The sequence below is a fragment of the Patella vulgata genome, chromosome 5, assembly GCF_932274485.2.
Source record: "Patella vulgata chromosome 5, xgPatVulg1.2, whole genome shotgun sequence".
In the NCBI taxonomy this organism is placed as follows: domain Eukaryota; kingdom Metazoa; phylum Mollusca; class Gastropoda; family Patellidae; genus Patella; species Patella vulgata.
The window spans coordinates 5,361,425-5,384,898 of record NC_065883.2 but is presented as its reverse complement, the minus strand read 5'-3'; the positions used below and the strand labels follow the sequence as shown (position 1 = coordinate 5,384,898).

Here is a 23,474-nt window from a genome sequence, read left to right as displayed (position 1 = left end):
CTTGAAAATTTTTCATATGAATTGCTTATACCCTAAGTATGATCCCTATTGTTTTTGGTGCATGCCCGACCCCCAGGGGCAGAACCACGCCCATTCCTTATATTTATTTATTTGTTTGTCATCTACAGACCGCATTTCTTAACGTATCAACTTTACATACTTATTCCTTATACCCTAAGGATGACCCCTATTGTTTTTGGTGCATGCTCGCCTCCCCGGGGCAGAGCCACGCCCAGTTTTTGTATTTGTTTGTTTGTCGTCTACAGGCCACATTTCTTAACGTATCATCTTGAAACTTTGCATACTTATTCTGTGTACCCTAAGGAACATCCCTATCGTTTTGGTTGCATGCCCAACCCCCAGGGGCAAAGCCACGCCCATTTTCTTTTTTATGTCTGTGTGTCGCCTACAGGCCACAATGTTTAATCAATCGTCTTGAAATTTTTTCATATGAATTGATACCCTAACGATGATCCATATTGGTTTTTTTACCCCTAGGGACAGAACCACGCCCATTTTCTTTTCTTTTTATGTCTGTGTGTCACCTACAGGCCACAATTCTTAATCAATCGTCTTGAAAAAATTTCATATGAATTGCTTATACCCTAACGATGATCGCATTTCTTATCGTATCACCTTGAAACCTAGCATACATATTCCTTCTATCCTAAGGAACATCCCTATTATTTGTGGTGAATACCCAACCCCCAGGGGCAGAGCTACGCCCATTTTCTTTTTTTATGTCTGTGTGTCACTTGCGGACCGCATTTCTTAATCGATCATCTTGAAAACTTTTTTATACTTATTCCTTATAGCCTAAGGCTACTTTTTATACTTATTCCTTAATCCTAAGGCCGACCTCTATTATTATTTTTGGTGCATGCTCGACCCCTTGGGACAGAGCCACGCCTAATGTTTGTGTGTCTTGTGTTTTGCCTACAGACCGCAATTCTTAACAGATCCTTTTGAAACTTTGCATACCTATTCGAAACGTCATGCTTTTGGAATAAAGACATCGATTGTTTTAAAATAAAAATTGTGTTCTGTTAATGTGAACGAAGTGTTAAACTGATAGCAGTCCTACAACCCAGTTTTATTTCACAGACCCTCAATGCAAACTGGACCATATCAAACAAAACAGGAATGTGGACGTATATTGCTGCGTTAGCGATGCTCTTGTTGGTTTCACTAATGTATCATTTCAGAAAGTTTATACACCTTTACCACAGAATAAAATCATTTACAGAATTGCAAGGTTCCGTTCCCTAAATTTAGCACGTAGATCAACCATCATGGTTAAAATCACATCAAATATACACCTTCGTGTTCTGGAATACACAAAGATTCATAAAAAGGCTTCGATACAACAATTCAGCGTCTAAAAGTAGTAAAAAAGACGGTAAAAGGACACGACAATGTTATACGGACCTTTTCCGTATGAAAGCTGTTCGATACGTGCTGCCGTATATGTGTGACGTATCACGTATGAGAAATGTACACACATTGATGACGTCACACGCAAAATCCATACGAATACGCGATACGGGCCAGAAATCTACGCTTGCCAAAAGTCTCTATTCTCAGGCGACTTAAGTTAAAAATTTACTCAAAATTGTTCTCCTTATTTTAACTAAAATATAGACCTTTATAGATCTTTTGTTGTTTTAATGTATTAAATACATCAATAAGAAACTATGTGCAAAAGTTTTGTGTTTCTTCATCAAAGATATTTCTCATAAACAATGATTGATAGTAGAGTAAATTCTTAACTTAAGAACTCGGGGCCAGTTGAGATACTGATGGAAAAACATAAATATTTATTTTAATAACTTTAAAATTTTTAAAAAAATTTGGAGAGCCTTCCCCCTTTAAACGATGACATAAACTTATGGATCTGGGGCCTGTTTCACGAAATTTTAACTAAGATAAAATACAAATTTTAGTAATTTGATTGGATAATATTAAATTGATTTTAGTGCTTAGCCAATCAAAATTGAAGTATCTACTAAAATTTGGATTTTATCTTTAGTTAAGATTACGAGAAACAGGGCCCTGATGATCTTCCATGCACAATATTGAGGCCTGGAAATAACGGTTTTAGATGTACCTGACAAAATGTCAGGCACTAATGAAATAGTACCTGACATTTTCAACTTAGTGCCGGACATGTATTAATAATATCAATAAAAAAGACAAATCAGTGCCGGACAAAATGACAGGCACCAGAGGTTTAGTGCCTGACCTAGCCTGAATTTGTGCCTGACATTGTCTTGTGACAGGTACCTTATTTCCAGGCTTGACAATTTAGATTACTCAACTGCTCTATCTACCACTTTAGAATTTTTTTATATATAAATGGGGTTTAACGTCCACTCAACACACACTAGGTCATTTCTGGACTAACATATGGTTCAATTATATTTCAATAATTCGCTTATTGCACATAGGGGGTCTTTAGAAGTGGAAGGAAATCCTGAGAAAACCCACAAGGTTGGACAGGCGACGGCGACCCTCCCTCCTTGTCACGTACAAGCAGAGAATTGAATCCTTATGATGCAATGCGAAGGCGTTAATGATTCAGCCATCCTCCCTTGCGCCTCTATAATTATGGATTTAGATAATGTTATTTGATAACTCTGAATACATCTAAAAACTATACAGATACCCTTTTTGTTGTAGAGAAAACCAAATGGTGAAATTTACCCACTGATAGTAGCAGGAGGTGGGAGTGGTCTCCCTTATAATCAGACTGATGATGTTAAGATGTTATCAGGGGGAATAACTATCAGTGGTTCAGGATTAACTGGTAAATCAACAGACAATATGTCTGGTAAGTTGGTTTTTAACAAACACCTTTGAATGATAATCTTTGAGTGGCATTCAGCGATTGAGTACACAATTTATATGGAGAGAGAGAGAGAGAGAGAGAGTTTTGGGACTAACATATGGTTTAATTTTATTTCAATAATTCGCTTGAACGTAGGTGTCTTTAGTAGTGAGAGGAAACCGGACAAAACCCACTAGGTTGGACAGGCGACCCTACTCCTTGTTACGTCCATTCGTCCATTCGTGGAATTCGAACCACGCCAGTTGAGTCAATGACAGATCTTATGATGCTGCGCGCCATCCAATCCCCCGAATTTATATATAAAACAATGGATTATACACATATAACACAACCTTTCCACAATTATTCTCTTATCATTATCAACGGTAAATAATAATTAGTAAACTAAAACGTAATATGAATAAGATCATGACTTGCCTTTAGAAATGAAACGAAATGGGGTAACATCCTACTGTTCTACTACTGGGCTATAGTGTGCTATGAGGGAAATTTTTCCTGGACAGCGGCTCTACAGCCTAATCTTATATCAAATTCCAACTGCTAAGGGATCATTTGTCTGCATGCCAATGTGTACATGGGACCTTGTTTTTTTTTTTGTCGCAACTAACAAGAGGAAACAACGTCGGAAAATCACGATGAACTTTCTCGACTAGTGAGCCAGAATCTTACTCACTGAGCCATCATGCCTCCCTGATAAGCCAAGTAATCTAGTCAGTCAATTTGTAAGCTCAGCAATCCAGTTAGTCTTTTAGTAAGCTCTGCAGTCCAGTCAGTCTTTTAGTAAGCTTTGTAATTCAACCAGTCTCTTAGTAAGCTCTGCAGCCAGTTTTTAATTAAAATAAACTCAGTCAGTCTTTTAGTAAGCTCTGCAATACAGTCAGTCTTTTAGTAAGATCTGCAATCTAGTCAGTCTTTCAGTAAGCTCTGCAATACAGTCAGTCTTCTAGTAAACTCTGCAATACAGTCAGTCTTTTAGTAAGCTCTGTAATATAGTCTTTTAGTAAGCTCTGTATTGCAAGTCAGTCTTTTAGTAAGCTCTGCAATCCAGTCAGTCTTTTAGTAAGCTCTGTAATACAGTCTTTTAGTAAGCTCTGCAATACGGTCAGTCTTATAGCAAACTAGTCTTTAAAATACATTTAAATTTGAATAATATTTGATTTTGTTTTAGGTGCTGGAGGTGGGTTACATGGATCTCGTGATAATACTATGACAGGTCAATCTCTAGCTAACGGAGCAGAGGGAGGGACAGGTTGTACTTTTACTTTTGTTGACAAGACGTGGTCCACTAATGGTGGATTTGGTGGCGGTGGAGGAGGATGTAAAGATGGAGGAGGGGGAGGTGGTTATTCAGGTACGATATCTCAAAATCATTTTCTTTGGCACAAGAATGCTTTTACTGATTTATATGGTGGCTGGAAAAAAAAAATAATAGCACTCCTTAACTTGGAAGGGGGTAGATATAATGGGAAATATTGTATTATCTTGAGCGCTCGACTTAGTATCCCAAGCGCTCGACTTAATTATCTCGAGCGCTGGACATAATTATCTCGAGCACTCAACTTAGTATCTCGGGGCTTGACTTAGTATCTCAAGTGCTCGACTTAGTATCTCAAGTGCTTGACTTAGTATCTCAAGCACTCAACTTAGTATCTCAAGTGCTCAACTAAGTATCTCAAGCACTCGACTTATTATCACAAGTGCTCGACTTGGTGTCCTAAATCAGCCACCGTAGAATTAAATAAAGCAGAACGAATAAAGGAGATAATCATTAAAATAGGCTCCATCCGCCGTCCTGGTTTTATAATCATGTGGAAGATAGACAATTATATTATTATTCTTAATATTACAGGTGGAAATGTATCTATTAATGATGCAGGTAAATCTATTAAAGGTGGATCATCACATATCAACCACCTGGCTAATGATGTTTTACTCAGTGCAGGTAAATAGATTTTTAAAATGTTACTAATCACCTGGCCTCGAGTTCACAAAGCATTCTCAGACCTAAGTTAAGAGTGGGGTTGGATGGACGATCGATTAGCATGTGCGCGCTGTATCATACGGTCTGTCATTGAGTCAACTGTCGGGGTTTCAATTCCCCGGTTGTACGTGACAAGGGGTAGGGTTGCCTGTCCAACCTCGTGGGTTTTCTCTGGGTCCTCCGGTTTCTTCCCACTGCTAAAGATCCCTAGCGCAAGCGAATTATTGAAATAAAATTAAACCATATGTTAGTCCCGAAATGACCTAGATTGTGTCGAGTGGACGTTAAACCCATTTTTCTCTCTCTCCTAAGTTAAGAATTTACTCAAAATTGTTCACCTTAATTTATGGTTCAATATTATTTCAATAATTCACTTTAGCAATGGGAAGAAATCGAAGGACCCGGTGAGAACCCATGAGGTTTGACAGGCGACCCTACTCTGTCATATACAAGTGTAGGACCGAAAACCATACAGACGTTATGGTGATCCAAGTGTTATGACGACTAGACGACTGATTTAATTTTTGATTAATTTCAGGTATAAATTCAAAGGGAGCTGGTTTTATAGAAATAGTACAGATATTGTATTGTCCGTGTGAGTTAATGTGTATCTGGTCAGATTTTACAACCAAGAAGTTTAGCTGTCTGTGTCCGGGGAATAAAACATTAAGCAGCGATGGTATGAGTTGTATTGGTAAGTCAAATTCTTGTCTGTATGTTGTCTATACTTCTGTCTGTCTGTATGTCTGTCTGTCCATACATGCTGTTGAACACAAAACATTAAGCAAAACTTAAAAGGTCTGTCATTGAGTCAAGTGGCGTGGTCGATTCCAAGGGTCAAGGTCGCCTGTCCAACCTCATGGGTTTTCTCTGTGACCTCCGGTTTTCTCCCACAGCTGAAAACCCCTAGGCTCAAGCGAATGAATGAAATAAAATTGAACCATATGTTAGTCCCAAAATGACCTAGTTTGTGCCGAGTGAACATTAAACCCCATTTCTCTCTCTGTCTCTCGAGATGTGATGGGTGACAATTGTGTTCTGTTAATGTGTTTCTCTATGCTAAATACCATTTAACGATCATTTAAACTATATTACCGGTATTTACCAGATTCGATCAGTTAATTGTCTATTTCTTGTTTGGAATAAAACTGATAAAAAATTAATTTCAATTAGATCTCATAGATGTGCTGGACTAAAAATATTCAAAATAAATTCAAATATTAACATATTCTGTGGAAGAGATAACGAACAGCCATTCTCACAATTTTTGTTGAAAATTTAATCATCCATTTTGATTAAACGTAGTTTTAATTCCTATCTATTTCTTGATTTTAAATATCGTTTTAAATATCGTCGTGGTAACAGATGTAAACCTTGTTGAATGGAAGGAAACAATACTTAGATTTAATAAATCATTGAACTGGAACCATTAAGAAGAGGGGGTTTACGTAACCTAAGCCTGTTCCCCAGTCCCTTTCAGACATCCTGAATGAAAATAAAAAAAAGAATATTTAGACAAAAAGATTAATATCCATGATTTAGTTTCTATACCCTATTGTTAAAGCCTTTTACTAGAAATTAAAAACAGAATTACCCTGCTCTTTTAATCAAACATATGTAGATGTATTATGTATGTGAGACAGATAACAAGCTGTTTATCTCTCCGGGGGTCCATTATATAGTGGTGATTCTGATCTAAATGGCTTTAAACAATAGTTTAAAATGTTCAAAGAGAGTAGATTCTATCATGCGGTGTCAATTATGATTTTTTAGTTAATAGACGTCTTTTAACTTCATTGCACTGTAACCCAGGTATCGTTTAATCTTGTGTATCTAGCACTAATTTCTTTCACATTCATTCAATATCCAATCTTTGTTTAAAAATTTGTAAAAATCATTTAAAATCACCCCAAATCATCTAATTTGTACATGTGTCCAGTTTAAAGCTGACTGATTAACTTTGATAATGAGTGTCCAATTTACAAGTATTTAATTTCCTGATCACTGTTCAAAAATTAATCATTATACCTCATTAATCAATTGGGTTGTTTATTTTTTAACAATGATTGAGAAATTAAACACTTGTAAATTGGACACTCATTATCAAACAAAACTGACACAGTTATATGGGACAACAATCACTGGTTTATTATACACAAGCACAACGTTTCGATACGATCTTATCGTTATCAAGCACAATGACATTGAATGATATACACTACTATTGTCCAGGTTTGTGTATTCAATAGTCACGCTTTTACACCAGTAGTGACATCTTTTACAGCTAGTGACACACCAGATAATTAATGACAACTGTACAATTTCTAACCACTTTCTATACATACTAAACAATAGTTTATAATAATGACCACTTATATGATTTAATGACAAAAATTGTCATTACTAAAAGGCCCAGGTTTATAAGTCAATGGTATCAGCTTACCGGTGTTAGCTATTGTATTCTGGGGGGTTGGATGGTCGAATGGTTATCATGTGTGCGCTGTATAATAAGGTCTGTCATTGAGTCAACTGGCATGGTTTCGATTCCCTGATTGTACATGACAAGGAGTAGGGTCGCCTACCATATGTTAGTCCCGAAGTGTGGAGTGGACCTTAAACCCCCCCTCTCTCTCTCTCTCTCTCTCTCTTTCTCTCTTGCTCTCTCTCTCTCTCTCCCCCTCTCTCTCTTTCTCTTGCTCTCTCTCTCTCTCCCCCTCTCTCTTCCCCTCCCTCTTTCTCTTTCTCTCTATTGTATTCTAGGCAACAACCTATATATAGGCCTAGACTGGTATTACCGACTCTGGTTCTCTAGACATTTCATATATATATTTATGTACATTATTCATAAATAGGGGATCACGTGGTTAAGTGGGTAAGACGCTGGCTCGCTAGCCTGGAGGTCAGGTGTTCGATTCCTGCATTGGCCGAGAAAGTTCATCCAGATTTTCCGGCGTGGTTCCCCCTTGTCAGTGATGCAGGACGGAGGGCCTGACAAGGACAGCTGTCTGGTCCTTCGGATGATTCGAAAAACCGAGGTCCCATGTATATATTGGAATGCACGTAAAAGATCCCCTGGCAGTTGTAGTTCGATATAAGAGTAGGCGATAGTGCCGCTGCCCGGGCAAAATTTCCCTCATAGCACTCTGTATGGCGTATGCCCGTCTTCATTAGCCCAGGTTAGGAGCAGAACAGTAGGACGTTAAACCTCATTGCATTTCATTTCATTTATTCATAAATATATCCTGCTATTTCATCCTAGACAGCAGTCTAGTTGGTCTAGTGATACCAGTATGCGTCCGTCTCAAACTAAAGACATTTTGATACAATATTACTAACTGGTTCTACCATTTTACTCTTTTTTTTTCAGAACCCAAAGCATCGATATTACAGACATTAGCAGTGGAGAAAATGCCGATAGGTTATATAGTTGTTATTTGTGTTTCCTGTGCTGTTATACTTTTTGTGATATTAGCAGTATTTGTTGTCATCAGTAAGTATACAGACATCTTTTATGTTTTTATCAACCTGGGGGGTTGGATGGTTTGCACAGGGCGTCTTTTTGTTGTCTCATCCGAAAAACTAGCTCTTTTATTATAAGAACAAGTTGGGGGAGGGGGAGAGGGGTTGGATGGTCGGATGGTTAACGTGTGCACGCTGCATCATAAGGTCTGTCATTGAGTCAGTTGGCGTAGTTTCGATTCCCCGGTTGTACGTGACAAGGAGTAGGGTCGCCTGTCCAACCTCGAGGGGCTAAGGTGGTGGGGGGGGGGATGGTCGAATGGTTAGCAGGTGCGCGCTGCACACAATAATTATACTTTGTAAAAGTTGTATAAAAAATATTGTGTTCTTGAATGTGTCCAATTTAACAGCGAATTTAAATTCAGAGTGTCTAGTATAGTTAGGCAATTAAATAGAAATCTTAAGACTCGTACCCTCTATTGTTTGGAGTACAGTAAGCCACGAGTTACAGTTACATAAACAACTGTTTTTAGTTGTGTATATTACAAGTAAATAAAATTTAGTTCTCTTTTATTGATGATTTAGAAATTAAGAACTTATTCATCGCAAAAGAGATTATTATTATGTAACATACTAAGAACCTAACTACATTTTTGGGGCACCAACCACCACCGCCCCCCCAGTCAAAAATTTCCCCGTACGCCTATGGTTTTGTTTACATGTAGTGCGGTCCTCCGGCAGTTGCTATTAGGTACAGTATAAATGAAATGGGCTTTAACATCCTACTGTTCTGCTCCAACTGGGCTAATGAAGACGAGCAGCTGGTCTATGGCTAACTTTTATATTGAGTTCCAACTGTCAAGGGATCTTTTACGTGCACACCTGGGGGATTGGATGGCTGAATGGTTAGCATGTGCACGCTGTATCATAAGGTCTGTCATTGAATCAACTGGCATGGTTTCGATTCCCGGTTCCTCCCACTTCTAAAGACCCCTACGCGCAAGCGAATTATTGAAATAAAATTGGACCATATGTTAGTCCCAAAATGAGCTGGTTCGTGTCGAGTGGAGGTTAAACCCCTCTCTCTCTCTCTCTCTCTTTATCTTGCTCTCTTGCTATCTCTCTCTCCCCTCTCTCTCTCTTGCTCTCTCTCTCTCTCTCTCCCCCTCTCTCTCCTCTCTCTCTCTCTCCTCTCTCTCTCTCTCTTCTCTCTCTCTCTCTTGCTCTCTCTCTCTCTCTCTCCCCCTCTCTCTCCCCCTCTCTCTCTCTCTCTCTCTCTCTCTCTCTCTCTCTCTACTCTCTCTCGCTACTCTCTCTCTACTCTCTCTCTCTCTCTCTCTCTCTCAGGTCTATTAATGTCAGTAAAACCTGGAAATGACGAGTCTAGTTATACCTGACAAATTTTCAGGCGTTAATGATGTGGTAACTAATGCCCACTAGAAAACGGAACAGTAGAACATTGAACACCATTTATGTCTGGGTCTTACTGCCTTTACGAAAACTTTGCTTTTATGTAAATATTCAATGGAATTTTTTTAGTATTTATTATTTGATGTCATTAAAACTGCTTTTATGCAAATATATTACTGCATTATTAAATTTCATTTAAAACTAATGGAAATTTAGTCAGGTCTGATTAACAATTACGCACCAATGAACAATCAATCAACACAGAATTTATATAGCTTGAACAGATAAACTTCACTACACACTTTAAAGTTTAAGTGGATTCATCTATTGTTTGCTCTCATCAATTGGATGTGACGTCAAACGTGTTTTAAAGATGTCGAAGAGTTGTTTGATTCTTTGATGTTTAAAGAGTAGAGAATTTCTTGGAAAAGGCGATATTAAAAATATCAATAACGATCCAATAACAATAACAATAACAATAACAATGAAAGACAAATAAGTGCCAGACAAAATGATCGATATTACAGAAACGCAAATGTCTGTTCTAGGTGGGGGGGGGGTTGGATTGCCGAATGGTTAGCATGCGCGTGCTGTATCATACGGCCTGTCATTGAGTCAACTGGCGTGGTTTTGAATCCCCGGTTGTACGTGACAAGGAGTAGGGTCGCGGTGTCCAACCTCGTGGGTTTTCTCCGGGTCTTCCGGTTTCTTCCCACTGCTAAAGACCCCTACACGCAAGCGAATTATTGAAATAAAATTAAACCATTTGTTAGTCCTGAAATGACCTAGTTTGTGTCGAGTGGACATTAAACCCCATCTCTCTCTCTCTCTCTCTCTCTCTACATGCTTGTTAGTCAATGAACTCATAGATCAAATAAATTTGAATATTGAAAACTTAAAACACAATAAATAGGGTTAATGTATATATTTTTGTGTGTAAAAACACTTAAAAAATAAATACCAAAATTGAAATAATGCTAAAAAATTTCACAATCCATGAACAAATTATCTGCAAATCCAATATTTAACAAAATACATTGAAAATTGATCGACTAACAAAGTTTTGAAGTTGAAGCCCTGCTCAAGTTAATATCTAAGACTACTGCTGAATTTAGTCCTATCCTATCCTATCCTATACCCTGCCCTGTCCTGTCCCCTACCCTATATCCTATATCCTATACCCAGTATCCTATCCTATCATATCCTATCCTATACCCAGTACCCTATCCTATCATATCCTATCCTATACCCAGTACCCTATCCTATCCTATCCTATCCTATCCTATCCTATACCCAGTACCCTATCCTATCCTATCCTGTACCCTATCCTGTACCCTATCCTATCATATCCTATACCCAGTACCCTATCCTATCCTATCCTATCCTATCCTATCCTATCCTATTCTATCCTATCCTATCCTATCCTATCCTATCCTATCCTATCCTATCCTATCCCATGCTGTCCTGCCCTATCTATTCTATTCTATTCATTTTATTCAATTTTTTCATTTTAACAGATTATCATAGACGAAAGAACGACAAAACAAAATTGTCCAAGTTACAGAGAGCGATGTCGCCTAGCAATGTTATAGGCGGCCGGGGCTTTCAACAAGCCATGTTGCCATCGATATTGATGTTAAACAACCCTAACTATAACATGGTACAGCCGACCACAACGCCCGATCCTGTTCTCACAGAAATATCACGCAAACATTTAACACTCATCAGGTAAATTCAACATTTGTTGGTGCAACAGCTGGTGGGGAATAAAAGTAAAGACAGAAACAATAAAATAATGTTAATTTATTTTTTGTTATCTGAAATGAATTGTTGAGAGACACAAGTCATGTTGTCTTCGTTACGGGTTCAGAGGCCTGACAAAGACAGCTGTCTAGACGAAAACAATAAAATAATGTTAATTTATTTTTTTGTATCTGAAATAAATTGTTGCAAGACATGTCATATGTTGCATTCGTTTCAGGACAGAAGGCCTGACAAGGATAGCTGTTTAGTCGCTCAAATGGGACATAAAAAAACAAGGTCCAGTCATTGGCGTTCGCATAAAAGATCCCTTGGCAGTTTAATTTGATAAAAGAGTAAGCTGTAGGCCTAGTGCCGCTGTAGGGACAATATTTCTCTCATGGCATACTGTATGGTGTATGCCCGTCTTTATTAGCTCAGCCAGACTAGAGCAGTTGGACTTTAAACCCCATTTCATTAACAAGAAGATTGAATATTTGGTCCCAGGGCTGACCAAATGACTGTTTTCATTATCGTGGATGGTGCAGAAAAGTAGGACGTTGATGAAGCTTATTTCATTTACTTCAATCTGCAAAAGTCATTTTTTTATACGCCCTCATTTTCATGTGGACGTATATTGTCATAGTCCCTGTCCGTCCGTTCAAAGTTTGTTTGTGGACACTTGAAATATATGTGTATCTCTGTTCCTTTCGAAATTGGTATGTAAATTCATGGATTATGACCCTTGATTGTTCGAAAAATCACATTGAAATGTATGTTTATAACCCAAAGATCTTGGTTTCTTTCAATATTGGCACATATCGGACTGTAACTTCCTGGATTATGGTCCTTGATTGTACAGAAAATCGTGTTTTTAGCTTGTGGTCCCTCTAGAGGTCACGATTTTTATCGGATTTAAACAAATGTTTCAATATATCACTGTTAAACCATAATGAGGGTTGAATACGAATTTTGTGAAAATCGGACAGAAACTGCCAGACAAAATGGCTGCTCCTCGAATGCAAATAGTATAAAAGTATGTCATCTCAAGGTTGTGGACCCTCTAGAGGTCACAATTTTGATCCGATGTAGATGAAACTTTATGTTTATATCTTGGTTCCTGTCAGTAATCGCGCATATGGAAACGTAACTTCCTGCATTATGGCCACTGATTGCTAAAAAAATCACAATTTGGATTCAATTTTATAAACTGTTTAAATATATCACCGTTACATGCTAATGATGGTTGAGTTCAAATCTCGTGAAAATCGAACCGAAACTGCTTGACAAAATGGCTGCTACTTGTAAGCAAATAGTGTAAAAGTATGTGATACCAATGTTGTGGACCCTCTAGAAGTCAGGGTTTTTATCCGATTTTGATGAAACTTGAAATATATGTTTTTATCCAAAAGATCTTGGTTCCTTTTGATATTCGTGCATATCGGACCTTATACAAAAAATCTCATTTTTGTTTAGCTTGTTCTCTGTCCATCTCTTGCAAAATGTGGGCGTATCATGCCTGGCAACTGCTGGTTTATTTTTCTACAGATTTATATTATTATCAGTACATACAACTTCCCGCCATTCCTTGATACCACCGGAATTCATTTGTAAGACAAAACCATTTCGAAATGATATAAAATGAAATGGAACATGTTTAACGTCCTACTGTTCTGCTCCGAACTGGAATAATGAAGACGGGCATACGCCATACAGTGTGCCATGAGCAAATTTTGTCTGAACAACGGCGCTACGGCCTACTCTTATATCAATTTTCAACTGTCAAGGGATCTTTTACGTGCACGCCAATGTGTACACTGGACCTTGGTTTTTGTCCCATCCGAACAACTAGACAGCTGTCCTTGTCAGACCAAAACTAGTTTAAATTTTGATTTTAAGGAACATCTATCAAAGATTTTGCTTCCTTTTTCTTCGGGAATAAAAACAAGAAATGAATTGGTTGCTCTTTTCAAAATCTATTAGGTCCTGATTTTTAAGTTTTAAAATTTTAAGATTCCCTGGATGTATGTGACAAGGAGTAGGGTCGCCCTGTCCATCCGCGTGGGTTTTCTCTGGGTCCTCCGGTTTCCCCCCACTGCTAAAGACCCCTACGTGCAAGCAAATTATTGAAATAAAATTAAACCATATGTTAGTCCCGTAATGACCTAGTTTGTGTCGATTGGACGCTAAACCCCATCTCTCTCTCTCTCTCTCTCTCTCTCTCTCTCTCTCTTTAAAATTTTAAACAAAATATCATATACAGGATGCTTATGGCTGTTTATTTGTTGCAATGATCAGTAAATGGCTTATGTTATTAGAAAACACCCCAGCCCCACCCTGTGCACTTCCGCTGCCCCATCCCATCCTTTCCCATTGCCCCACCCCATCTATTCCCACTGCTCCCTAACAAACCTAAAATGGATTATTATTATAGTTACAGTTATTGAAATAATTGATTGTTTTTACAGTTTAATCGGTCAGGGTGCTTTTGGTGAAGTTTATGAAGGTGTTCTTTCTGGTCCACCATATGATACAGATGTCTCAATTGCTGTTAAGGTAAGTTCAAGTTGCTGTCGCTATTAGCCATTTCATTGGCTAATCCCTCACATCATCCAGAACGCGGGTTATATAACAACTCTTCCAGATCCTAGTATAGTAAAGACAAGTAAAACAAAATTGTGAACTATAAAAAACAAAACGAAATAGGATCTGTATTTTAATCAGAATGTCTCTTATATTAGCCCAGATTTTGTTTCCTTCCCAAGTCCAACCTGTCTGGTCTACTAAACAAATTAAACCAGTTTTCACAATGACTTAACATAAAATCATGTACAGTAGAATCTGCATTAAGCAGCCACCCAAGGGAATTTTCACAACTGACCGCTTAACGGGAGTGGCCTCTTAATAAAATCTTGGTGCTTTTTGTGCTGACATAAATTAAATATTACGCTTGGATGCATTGGAAGCGGTAAATTTGACCGCCGCCGAGTCTTGCACCAAACGAAAATTCTTTACTCAAATCTCGGACGTAACTTCAGTAAACTTTTCATTTTGTACCAACCTTCGATACTACTGTCTACCATTGTGATGCATTCGATAATATTTATCCATTTTTGTGAAGAAAATCGATGAATTAATTTTATTTCATCAAAAAAAGCACATGCACAAAAAAAAAATCGCTGATTTTATCACCTATTTACAGGGGGTGTAACTCTGTATGTAATATTATAGGAGGCGCTAAATAAAACGTCTGTTTAACAATAAAGTGGCAATGGAAAAGAGATACTAGATGATCGTGACAAAACTCGGTACTTTTATTCAATCAGTATCAAATAATGTGTCGTTACGCGTGAAAACAATGATCAGGTTAGTCGTTTAATAAAACAAAAGATTAATTAACAGGTAATCCCGGGTTTATGGTTATTGTTACATTTCTTTTTACCTGATCAGTGGGGGTCCAGTTAATTAACGGGATTAAATCACGGGATTAACGGGGGTGTTACAAAGAACAAGATGGTATCATTCAACAATGGCCGTTGAATGGGCGATGTTTTGTTGAATTTATTAGTAAAATAGTGACCGCTGGCCGCGTTAGAGGAGTGACCATTGAAAAAAGAGATGAAACAACAGAATTTTTACGGGGGGAATTTATCGTGACCGCTTACAAGGAGATGTCGCTGAATATTCGTCTCTTTAAACAGTGTCTGTAGTTATTAATAATATTGTTTTGTTTTTGTAGACATTACCAGCAATGTGTACTGAGCAGACAGAATTAGATTTCCTAATGGAAGCTGTTATTATCAGGTAACGTCATGTTAATAATTAAAATATTTATATTGAGTCAAAGTACAGATGTAATGTCATCCTTTGATCTTTGTTTTCCATTGTATTAAAGATACTAGCCTGGAGGTTGGGTGTTCGATCCCTGCATTGGCCGAGAAAGTTCATCCAGATTTTCCGCCATGATTCCCCCGTGTCAGTGATGCAGGAAGGAGGGCCTGACAAGGACAGCTGTCTAGTCCTTCGTATGATATGAAAAACCGAGATCCCGTGTATACATTGGCATGCACGTAAAAGATCCCTTGGCATTTGGAATTCGATATAAGAGTAGGCGATAGTGCCGCTGCCCGGGCAAAATTTCCCTCATAGCACACTGTATGGCGTATGCCCGTCTTCATTAGCCCAGGTTAGGAGCAGAACAGTAGGACGTTAAACTCCATTTCATTTCATTTTATTTCTTGACAAACAAGACTATCTTGTCAAACCTTCAAACACTCATAACTTCACTTAAGATAAAATAATTTTACTGATATTTATTTTTTATTGGGGGGTTGGATAGCCGAGTGGTTAGCATGTGCACGTTGTATCATGAAGCCTGTCATTGAGTCAACTGGCGTGGTTTCGAATCCCCGGTTGTAAGTGACAAGGAGTCGCCTGTCTAACCTCGTGGGTTTTCTCTGGGTCCTCCGGTTTTCTCTCACTGATAAAGACACCTACGCGCAAGCGAATTATTGAAATAAAATTAAACCATATGTTAGTCCCGAAAGGACCTAGTTTGTGTCAAGTGGATTTTAAACCCCATTTCTCTCTTTCTCTCTTATTTTTTGTTATCTATTTTTAAACTATTATAGCAAGAACAGCGAGCTCTTTATCTAAAACAAAAGTCAATTATGTTTTCTTGTGATTTTAATCACAATTTTGAAAAAGCCTCAGAGTCACTGATTTTTGTGCAAAAATGATATGCACAATATGGTCTAACGTGTGCGGATTAGATCATAAGGTCGGTCATTGAGTCGAATGACATGGTTTCGAATCTCTGCTTATACGTGACAAGAAGGGGTCACCTGCCTAACCTCATGGGTTCCCCCCCCCCCCCCCCGAGTCCTAAGGTTTTCTTTCACTGCTAAAAATCCCTACGTGCAAGCAAATTATTGAAATAATTTGAACAATATGTAGCCCAGAAATAACCTAGGTTTTTTTGAGTGAACATTTAACCCGATCTCGCTGGGGTTTTTTTTGAGTGGGCTTTAAACCCCATCTCGCTATCTCCGGAGGAAACCGGAGGACCTGGATTAAACCCACGAGGTTGGACAGGCGACCCTACTACTTGCACGTCACGTACAACTGGGGAATTAAAACCAGACCAGTTGACTCAATGACAGACCTTATGATACAACACGTACACGTTCACCATTCGACCATCCTCCCCCATCCCGCCCCCCAGTATAAAAAGGAATGCAAAGTCAGGAAGACATTTTCAGATCGTGATTGACGATGAAATATATCATTTTACATTTTGAAACTTTTGTTTTATTTCAGTAAATTCAGTCATCCTAATATTGTAAGTTTTATCGGCGTCTGCTTTGATAAAGAACCAAGGTTCATCATATTAGAATTATTAGAAGGTGGAGATGTACGATCTTTTCTTAGAGAATCAAGACCTAAACCGGTAAGTTATTGTTATTAGTATTTAACGTCCGTTTTCACTGACGGTGATATCGCAGACAAGTTGTCTTATTTTTGTTTTTATTGTCTTAGCGCACTTGCAGGTGTCTTTCCTGTTGGAGAAGACGTGACAAGGAGCAGGTTCTTCTGTCCAACCTCGTGGATTTTCTCTGGGTCCTCCGGTTTCCTCCCACTGCTAAAGACCCCTATGCGCAAGCAAATCACTGGAACAAAATTGAACCATATGTTAGATGTCATTACTGTGGTTAAATGAGGAAGGCAAGTGTGAAAATACTACTTGGCTACTCTTACCACTTTAGTACCCTTACCATTTTACCACTTACCACTTGACTACCCAGGAACCATACCATTTGACTACTCAGGAACCATTACCACTTGACTACCCAGTAACCATACCACTTGACTACCCAGTAACCATACCACTTGACTACCCAGGAACCATACCATTTGACTACCCAGGAACCATACCACTTGACTACCCAGGAACCATTACCATTTGACTACCCAGGAACCGTACCACTTGACTACCCAGAAACCATTACCACTTGACTACCCAGGAACCATTACCACTTAACTACCCAGTAACCATACCACTTGACTACCCAGTAACCATACCACTTGACTACCCAGGAACCATACCACTTGACTACCCAGGAACCATTACCACTTGACTACCCAGGAACCATTACCACTTGACTACCCAGTAACCATACCACTTGACTACCCAGTAACCATACCATTTGACTACCCAGGAACCATACCACTTGACTACCCAGTAACCATACCATTTGACTACCCAGGAACCATACCACTTGACTACCCAGGAACCATTACCATTTGACTACCCAGGAACCGTACCACTTGACTACCCAGGAACCATTACCACTTGACTACAGGACAGGAACCATTACCACTTGACTACCCAGGACCCATACCACTTGACTACCCAGGAACCATTACCACTTGACTACCCAGGAACCATACCACTTGTGTACCCTTATTGCTTTACCACCAAATAACCTTAGTACTTGACGACCAAGTACTCTTACCACATGACTAACTCAAAGTTATTTCTGCCTATTGTTTGTCATATATTGTGTACAACAGATTGGTATTAATTATTCATGTTTTAAAAGGAGCACCTAGAAATGGACACAAATGGGTTGCAACATATGATAATATAATATGAATGTATATAAACTTTCTAATCGGTCCTTAGTGAATGTCAGTCTGTGATGTCTGCTTGTTCCAGTCTACTGTTATGTGCGGTATGTTTAGACTCGTTCATTTGAGTCGCTTCAAAACAAATTGGGTTCGAAAGCATTCTGGCACGCGATTCATGTGCCAATTTTGAAGAGAGAGTGAGAGACAGGGTTTAATGAGTTGGGATTAAATGTCCACTCAACACAAACCAGTTCATTCGACACTAACATATGGTTCAATTTTATTTCAATAATTCGCTTGTGCGAAGGGGTCTTTAGCAGTGGGAGGAAACCGGAGGACCCGAAGAAAACCCATAAGGTTGGACAGGCAACCTAACTCCTTGTCACGTACAACCAGGGAATCGAAACCACTGCAGTTGACTCAATGACAGACCTTTTAATACAACGCGAACGCGCTAACCATTCGGCCATCCCACCCCCTACCTAGTTGAGAGGCCATCACCCTAATGACTTGATGCCGATGTTTCTTCATCATGTTATGTTATTGTGTTAATGGATTAGCATTCATTAATTATCAATGTTTTAACGAAGTTTAAAGGCTATTGGCTTCACTAATTAACTCCTGTGTGTCTCCTTAATGGTCTGTCGAATGGATTAGTATTCGTTAATTATTAACCAACTGATGTCTGATCAGTCAAGATCTAATTGCACTTCCTCAAGGGTGACTAGTGAACTAAGAATTTAAAAGGTTGAGTTCTCTCACAGTTAATAAGTGCATCTGGTGCAACCTTGCCGGGTTGGATGGTCGAATGGTTAGCAAGAGCGTGCTCCAAAAGGTCTGTCATTGAGTCGACTGGCGTGGTTTCGAATGCCCGATTGTACTTGACAAGGAGTAGGGTCGCCTGTCCAACCTCATGGGTTTTCTTTGGGTCCTCATTCCTCCAACTGCTAAAGACCCTTACCCGCAAGCAAATTATTGAAATACAATTGAACCATATGTTAGTCTCCAAATGACCTAGTTTGAATTTTGTATCGAGTGGATGTTAAACCGTCTCTCTCTCTCTCTCTGTGGTGCAACCGGACATGGTTAATAAATGCATCTGATGCAACCCGACATGGTTAATAAATGTATCTGGAGCAACCCGAAAGCTAATTTTTAACCAACAACTGGTTCCATAACCTTCTTCTTCTTGTTCTTGGCGACTCACTGCAAAAAGAAGACTCGGGTATTATCGACATGGCATACTTGTTCTTTAAATAATTGCACATGGTTGACAGACTTTGATTGTTGTTGATATGATGACACAATTCCATAATGTCTGTGTTGATGTCTTTGTTAGTCCCTGGTTTACATAGTTGACCCATGCTTTTCCACAAATTTACAGAGTTATCTTATCTAGATATTTATTTTGTATGTTTATGAGTTTTTGGACATTTATGACTTTTGTACATGAGTTTTTGAATATTTATGAGTTTTTGAATATTTATGAGTTTTTGTACATTTATGAGTTTTTGTACATTTATGAGTTTTTGTATATTTATGAGTTATTGTATTTTTCATTTTTAGAGTCGACCATCAGAACTAACAGTGTTAGATTTATTGAAACTAGCTCTAGATATTGCTAAAGGTTGTCAACATTTAGAAGAAAAACATTTCATTCACAGGTAACATTGTTGTTTTTTAATTATTTGGTGGGGTGGGTGGGTGTTTGAGTGGTTTAACAGCTAAAGACCCCTACGCACAAGTGAATTATTGAAATAAAATTCTTAGCAATCTGATTACAACGCAGATACTAGCTCAAAATTCCGTTTTACTTGTCTTTACTACACTAGGATCTGGAAGAGTTGTTATATAACCCGTGATCTGGATGATGTGAGGTATTAGCTCAATGAAACGGTCTGTTGCAGCGACTTGTCACGTACAACCGGGGAATCAAAACCACGTAAGTTGACTGAATGACAGACCATATGATACAGCGCGCACACGCTAACCATTCGGCCATCCACCCTCCAGATGTCTGTTACATTAAATCCACTGACAGTCATTTGTATTCTTCGTTCAATCTATACGAATATTTCTGACTGTCGTTTGTCTGTTCAGGGTTGGTGGCTAAACTGTGGCTGTCTCAAGGCTGAAATTAGGTGTATGGGGGTAACTCGGACCCGGAAGTAACATAGGCCTGATGGCGATGGCCTACCACGTCCGGTTCCTGGTTACATCTGTGTTGAATGTTTATTTAAAATTTAATTAAGAGAACAAAATCGATTCTCCCTGCTTGGATTCGGTCAGATAATAGAGATTTAGTTTACCCAATAGATAGGAGACGTCATTTCGGGACTAAGATATCATTCAATTTTACTCTTGTGCCTGGGGGTTTAGCAGTGGGCGGAAATCGGAGAAGGGCCCGGAGAAAACCCATGAGGTTGGACAGATGACCATACTCCTTGTCACATACAACCGGGGAATCGAAACCACGCCAGTTGACTAAATGAAACAATGCGCGCGTGGTAACCCTTCGCCCCACCCCACCCTGCAATAAATAGTGCTGGCTTATTTATAGTGCTTTCAACTTACACAATATTTAAAATAGAATGGGCATGCTCAATCCCTCAGATAATTCCCAGAGACTTTAAGTAAGGTGACCCACCATAAATAAATATCTCCATATATCTCGACAATTTCGCCACAATATTTATATATATGCCAAGCCTCAAATCAGTTTCACACAATTATAGTCACTAAATAAACGATCATGTTGTACTTAATAAGCTATGACCATTAATCATCTATAAATAATAGACTGAAAACTGGTTCCATGTGTCGTCCATAACATCCAGATACTTTTGAGTAAAAGATAGGTTACGTGCCCTTGTTTTGAAATTAGTCTCGCTTAACCAGTCTATCGACCATTCTAGGGCTGATTGACAGGTCGGGATAATCAAGACTACTTTTTTACGACACATAACAGAAAGCTAGAACAAGAAATTGAATTTAGAAATGAGCACATTAGCTAGCTCAACAATTGTTTTAAGAAGCTTGTAAAAGTAAAATGAAACTACTGCTAGTATCATGTTCCTGTCTAACCCGAGTGTTTCTGAGATATTATTTGTACTAAACCAAAAGATGCCACTCTTAACGGTACAGTTAATGATAAAGCGATTTAAAAAATGAAACGAACGTAATAACCAAGAAGCTTAATTTTACTGCTATTCAAAATCGTCAACAATAATTTTTTTACGGCTGTAATAGTTGATAGATTTGTAGAGAATTGCACGTGCCATGGCTATTTATAGTATCATACTGTCAGAAAGTTGGCCTCGACACGGCGAATGTGCACGCTTCAGTGGTAGTCTCGAACTATCAGCGGTTGACTGTATTTCTGTAGGTGCGTGGGTCACCCTACTTTAAGTACTTTATTGAAACCTCATCTTGTATATTACAGAGATATAGCTGCTAGAAATTGTCTGTTGTCTAAGAAAGGTCCATCAAGAGTTGCTAAAATAGCAGATTTTGGTCTAGCAAGAGATATATACAGGTAAGAGATGATGGTAATGGTGCTGTCTTGGCAATATTCTCCTCTGTAGCAATGTACATGTGACTACAGAAACAACTGGAACCATATGTTAGTCTCAAAATGAGATAGATAAAACTCAATGACCAATTGAATACCACTCGGGTTAATCAATGGTTCACTCGGGTGTATCCCTGCGCAAGTATTCCACGAGCGTTAGCTATATGTAAATCTCTAAATAACAAAAATTCAGTGGTCATTAAGTTTTGCAGACACCGTACTATCCAGATTATCAAAAGAAAATCATAAACAATCCGCCATATTTATACAAAATCAGTGGTTGCCATTTTATACAAAAGTAGTGATGCCATTACAGTTGTGATGTCATTCTGAAAGTGACATCATTCCAAAAAAAAGTAGTTCCTATCGAAGCCATTGAATACAATCGTGGATTATTCAGTGACTGTATTCAATAGCTAAATTCAATGATATTTTCTTGTATTTGCATGTAGTTCTAGAATAAACTCCAATCTTATACTATTTTATCAGATGTTGTATAGGAGCCACGGTGGCTTAGCGAGTAGGGCGCTACTGATACCGATGTTCGTCAAGTAAGTGCCCTGTAATTTTCCAGCGTGGTTTCCACTTGTCAGAGGGCCTGACATGAAACAGCATCTAGGCACAAAAACCTAGGTCCGGTTATATGATAACCATAGTATACTTCATGACGTACACTGTCATCATTGGTACAGAACATTAGTATGTTTAAACTCCAGCTGTCTAGTTGTTTGGATGGGACAAAAAAACAAGGTCCCATGTATTCATTGGTGTGCATGTAAAAGATCCTTGGCAGTTGGAATTCAGTATAAGAGTAGGCCATAGTCTCGCTGCCCGGGCAAAATTTCTCGCATTGCATATTGTATGGCGTCTGTTCAGTTGGAGCAGCACAGTAGGACGTTAAACCTCATTTCATTTCATTTTCAAAGGCTTATATAACATTATTTGTATATTTTTAGATCTGATTATTATAAGAAAGCAGGTAAAGCCATGTTACCTGTAAAATGGATGCCACCAGAAGCGTTCCTTGATGGAATGTTTACTTCGAAAACAGATGTCTGGTAGGTATACTAGTCTATACACACAGTGGCAGACGCACGATATTGGATAAGGGTGGCGGGGGGGGGGGGGAGGGGTCTCTCTCCTAACAAGAAAATTTTGAAAGATTAAAATACAGATCTATATTTTGTGTCGTTTTTTTATACTTTCGAAGGCCCCTACTAAATGAAGATCTCTCCAGTTGTAGTGGGAGGTTGTGTCGGGTCATACTGGCCGCTTTTGACTCTATGACGTCAAACATTTGATTAAACAATCAGTGTGGATGTTTCTGGTAGTTTACCCACAGTTCCATGCATCCCACGTCAAGCACTGGCCGTAACATCCAGAATGCAGCTTAGATTTTACACCGATTTCAACACGATTGCCAATTAATAATATATTGGGAGGTTGCGTCAGGTGTCATACGAGTGGCTTTTGACCCTATGATGTCAGACATTGATTAATCAATCAGCGATGACATTTCTAGTGGTTTACCCACAGTTCCGTGCAGAGCACACCAAGAACTCGCCATAACAGACCGTTTCATAGGCTAATTCCTCACATCAACTAGAACGCCTGTCATAGAACAACTCTTCCAGGTCCTAGTGTAGTAAAGACAAGTAAAACGAAATTTTGAACTATAAAAAATGAAACGAAATAGGATCTGTGTTTTAATCAGATTTCTCTTCACAAGGAAATTTTGAAAGATTTGTGTGTGAATGGGATTTGTGGCCCATATCGACCCTAGATATAACATTCAATTTTATCACCTCACAATAAGCTGAGATTTGTGCATACCA

General features: G+C 38.6%; 2 protein-coding genes across 2 annotated transcripts in view; both read left to right on the top strand.

Moving 5' to 3' along the window:
* LOC126821634 (leukocyte tyrosine kinase receptor) overlaps positions 1 to 4,515 on the top strand; it is a 165,002-nt gene extending 160,487 nt beyond the window's left edge. The window contains exons 14-16 of the mRNA XM_056100891.1: positions 2,680 to 2,830; positions 4,017 to 4,166; positions 4,484 to 4,515. Of these exons, the coding sequence (XP_055956866.1) occupies positions 2,680 to 2,830; positions 4,017 to 4,166; positions 4,484 to 4,515 (333 nt within the window). The remainder of the gene's footprint in view (positions 1 to 2,679; positions 2,831 to 4,016; positions 4,167 to 4,483) is intronic.
* A 188-nt stretch (positions 4,516 to 4,703) lies between these two features.
* LOC126822131 (leukocyte tyrosine kinase receptor) lies at positions 4,704 to 22,701 on the top strand. The gene is made up of 10 exons (XM_050550904.2): positions 4,704 to 4,790; positions 5,368 to 5,523; positions 8,197 to 8,319; positions 11,216 to 11,426; positions 13,907 to 13,994; positions 15,178 to 15,242; positions 16,758 to 16,887; positions 19,635 to 19,732; positions 21,511 to 21,603; positions 22,596 to 22,701. The coding sequence occupies exons 2-10, from the start codon at positions 5,433 to 5,435 to the stop codon at positions 22,699 to 22,701; spliced, it is 1,005 nt and encodes a 334-aa protein (XP_050406861.2). The 5' UTR covers positions 4,704 to 4,790; positions 5,368 to 5,432.
* The last annotated feature ends 773 nt before the right edge of the window (positions 22,702 to 23,474 follow it).

Bases quoted from the DNA above. Each gene is read 5' to 3' on its own strand.
- LOC126822131 (XM_050550904.2), top strand. From the start codon at position 5,433: ATGTGTATCTGGTCAGATTTTACAACCAAGAAGTTTAGCTGTCTGTGT. The intron at 8,320-11,215 runs GTAAGTATACAG...TCATTTTAACAG, and splicing joins AGCAGTATTTGTTGTCATCA to ATTATCATAGACGAAAGAAC. The intron at 19,733-21,510 runs GTAACATTGTTG...TGTATATTACAG, and splicing joins GAAAAACATTTCATTCACAG to AGATATAGCTGCTAGAAATT.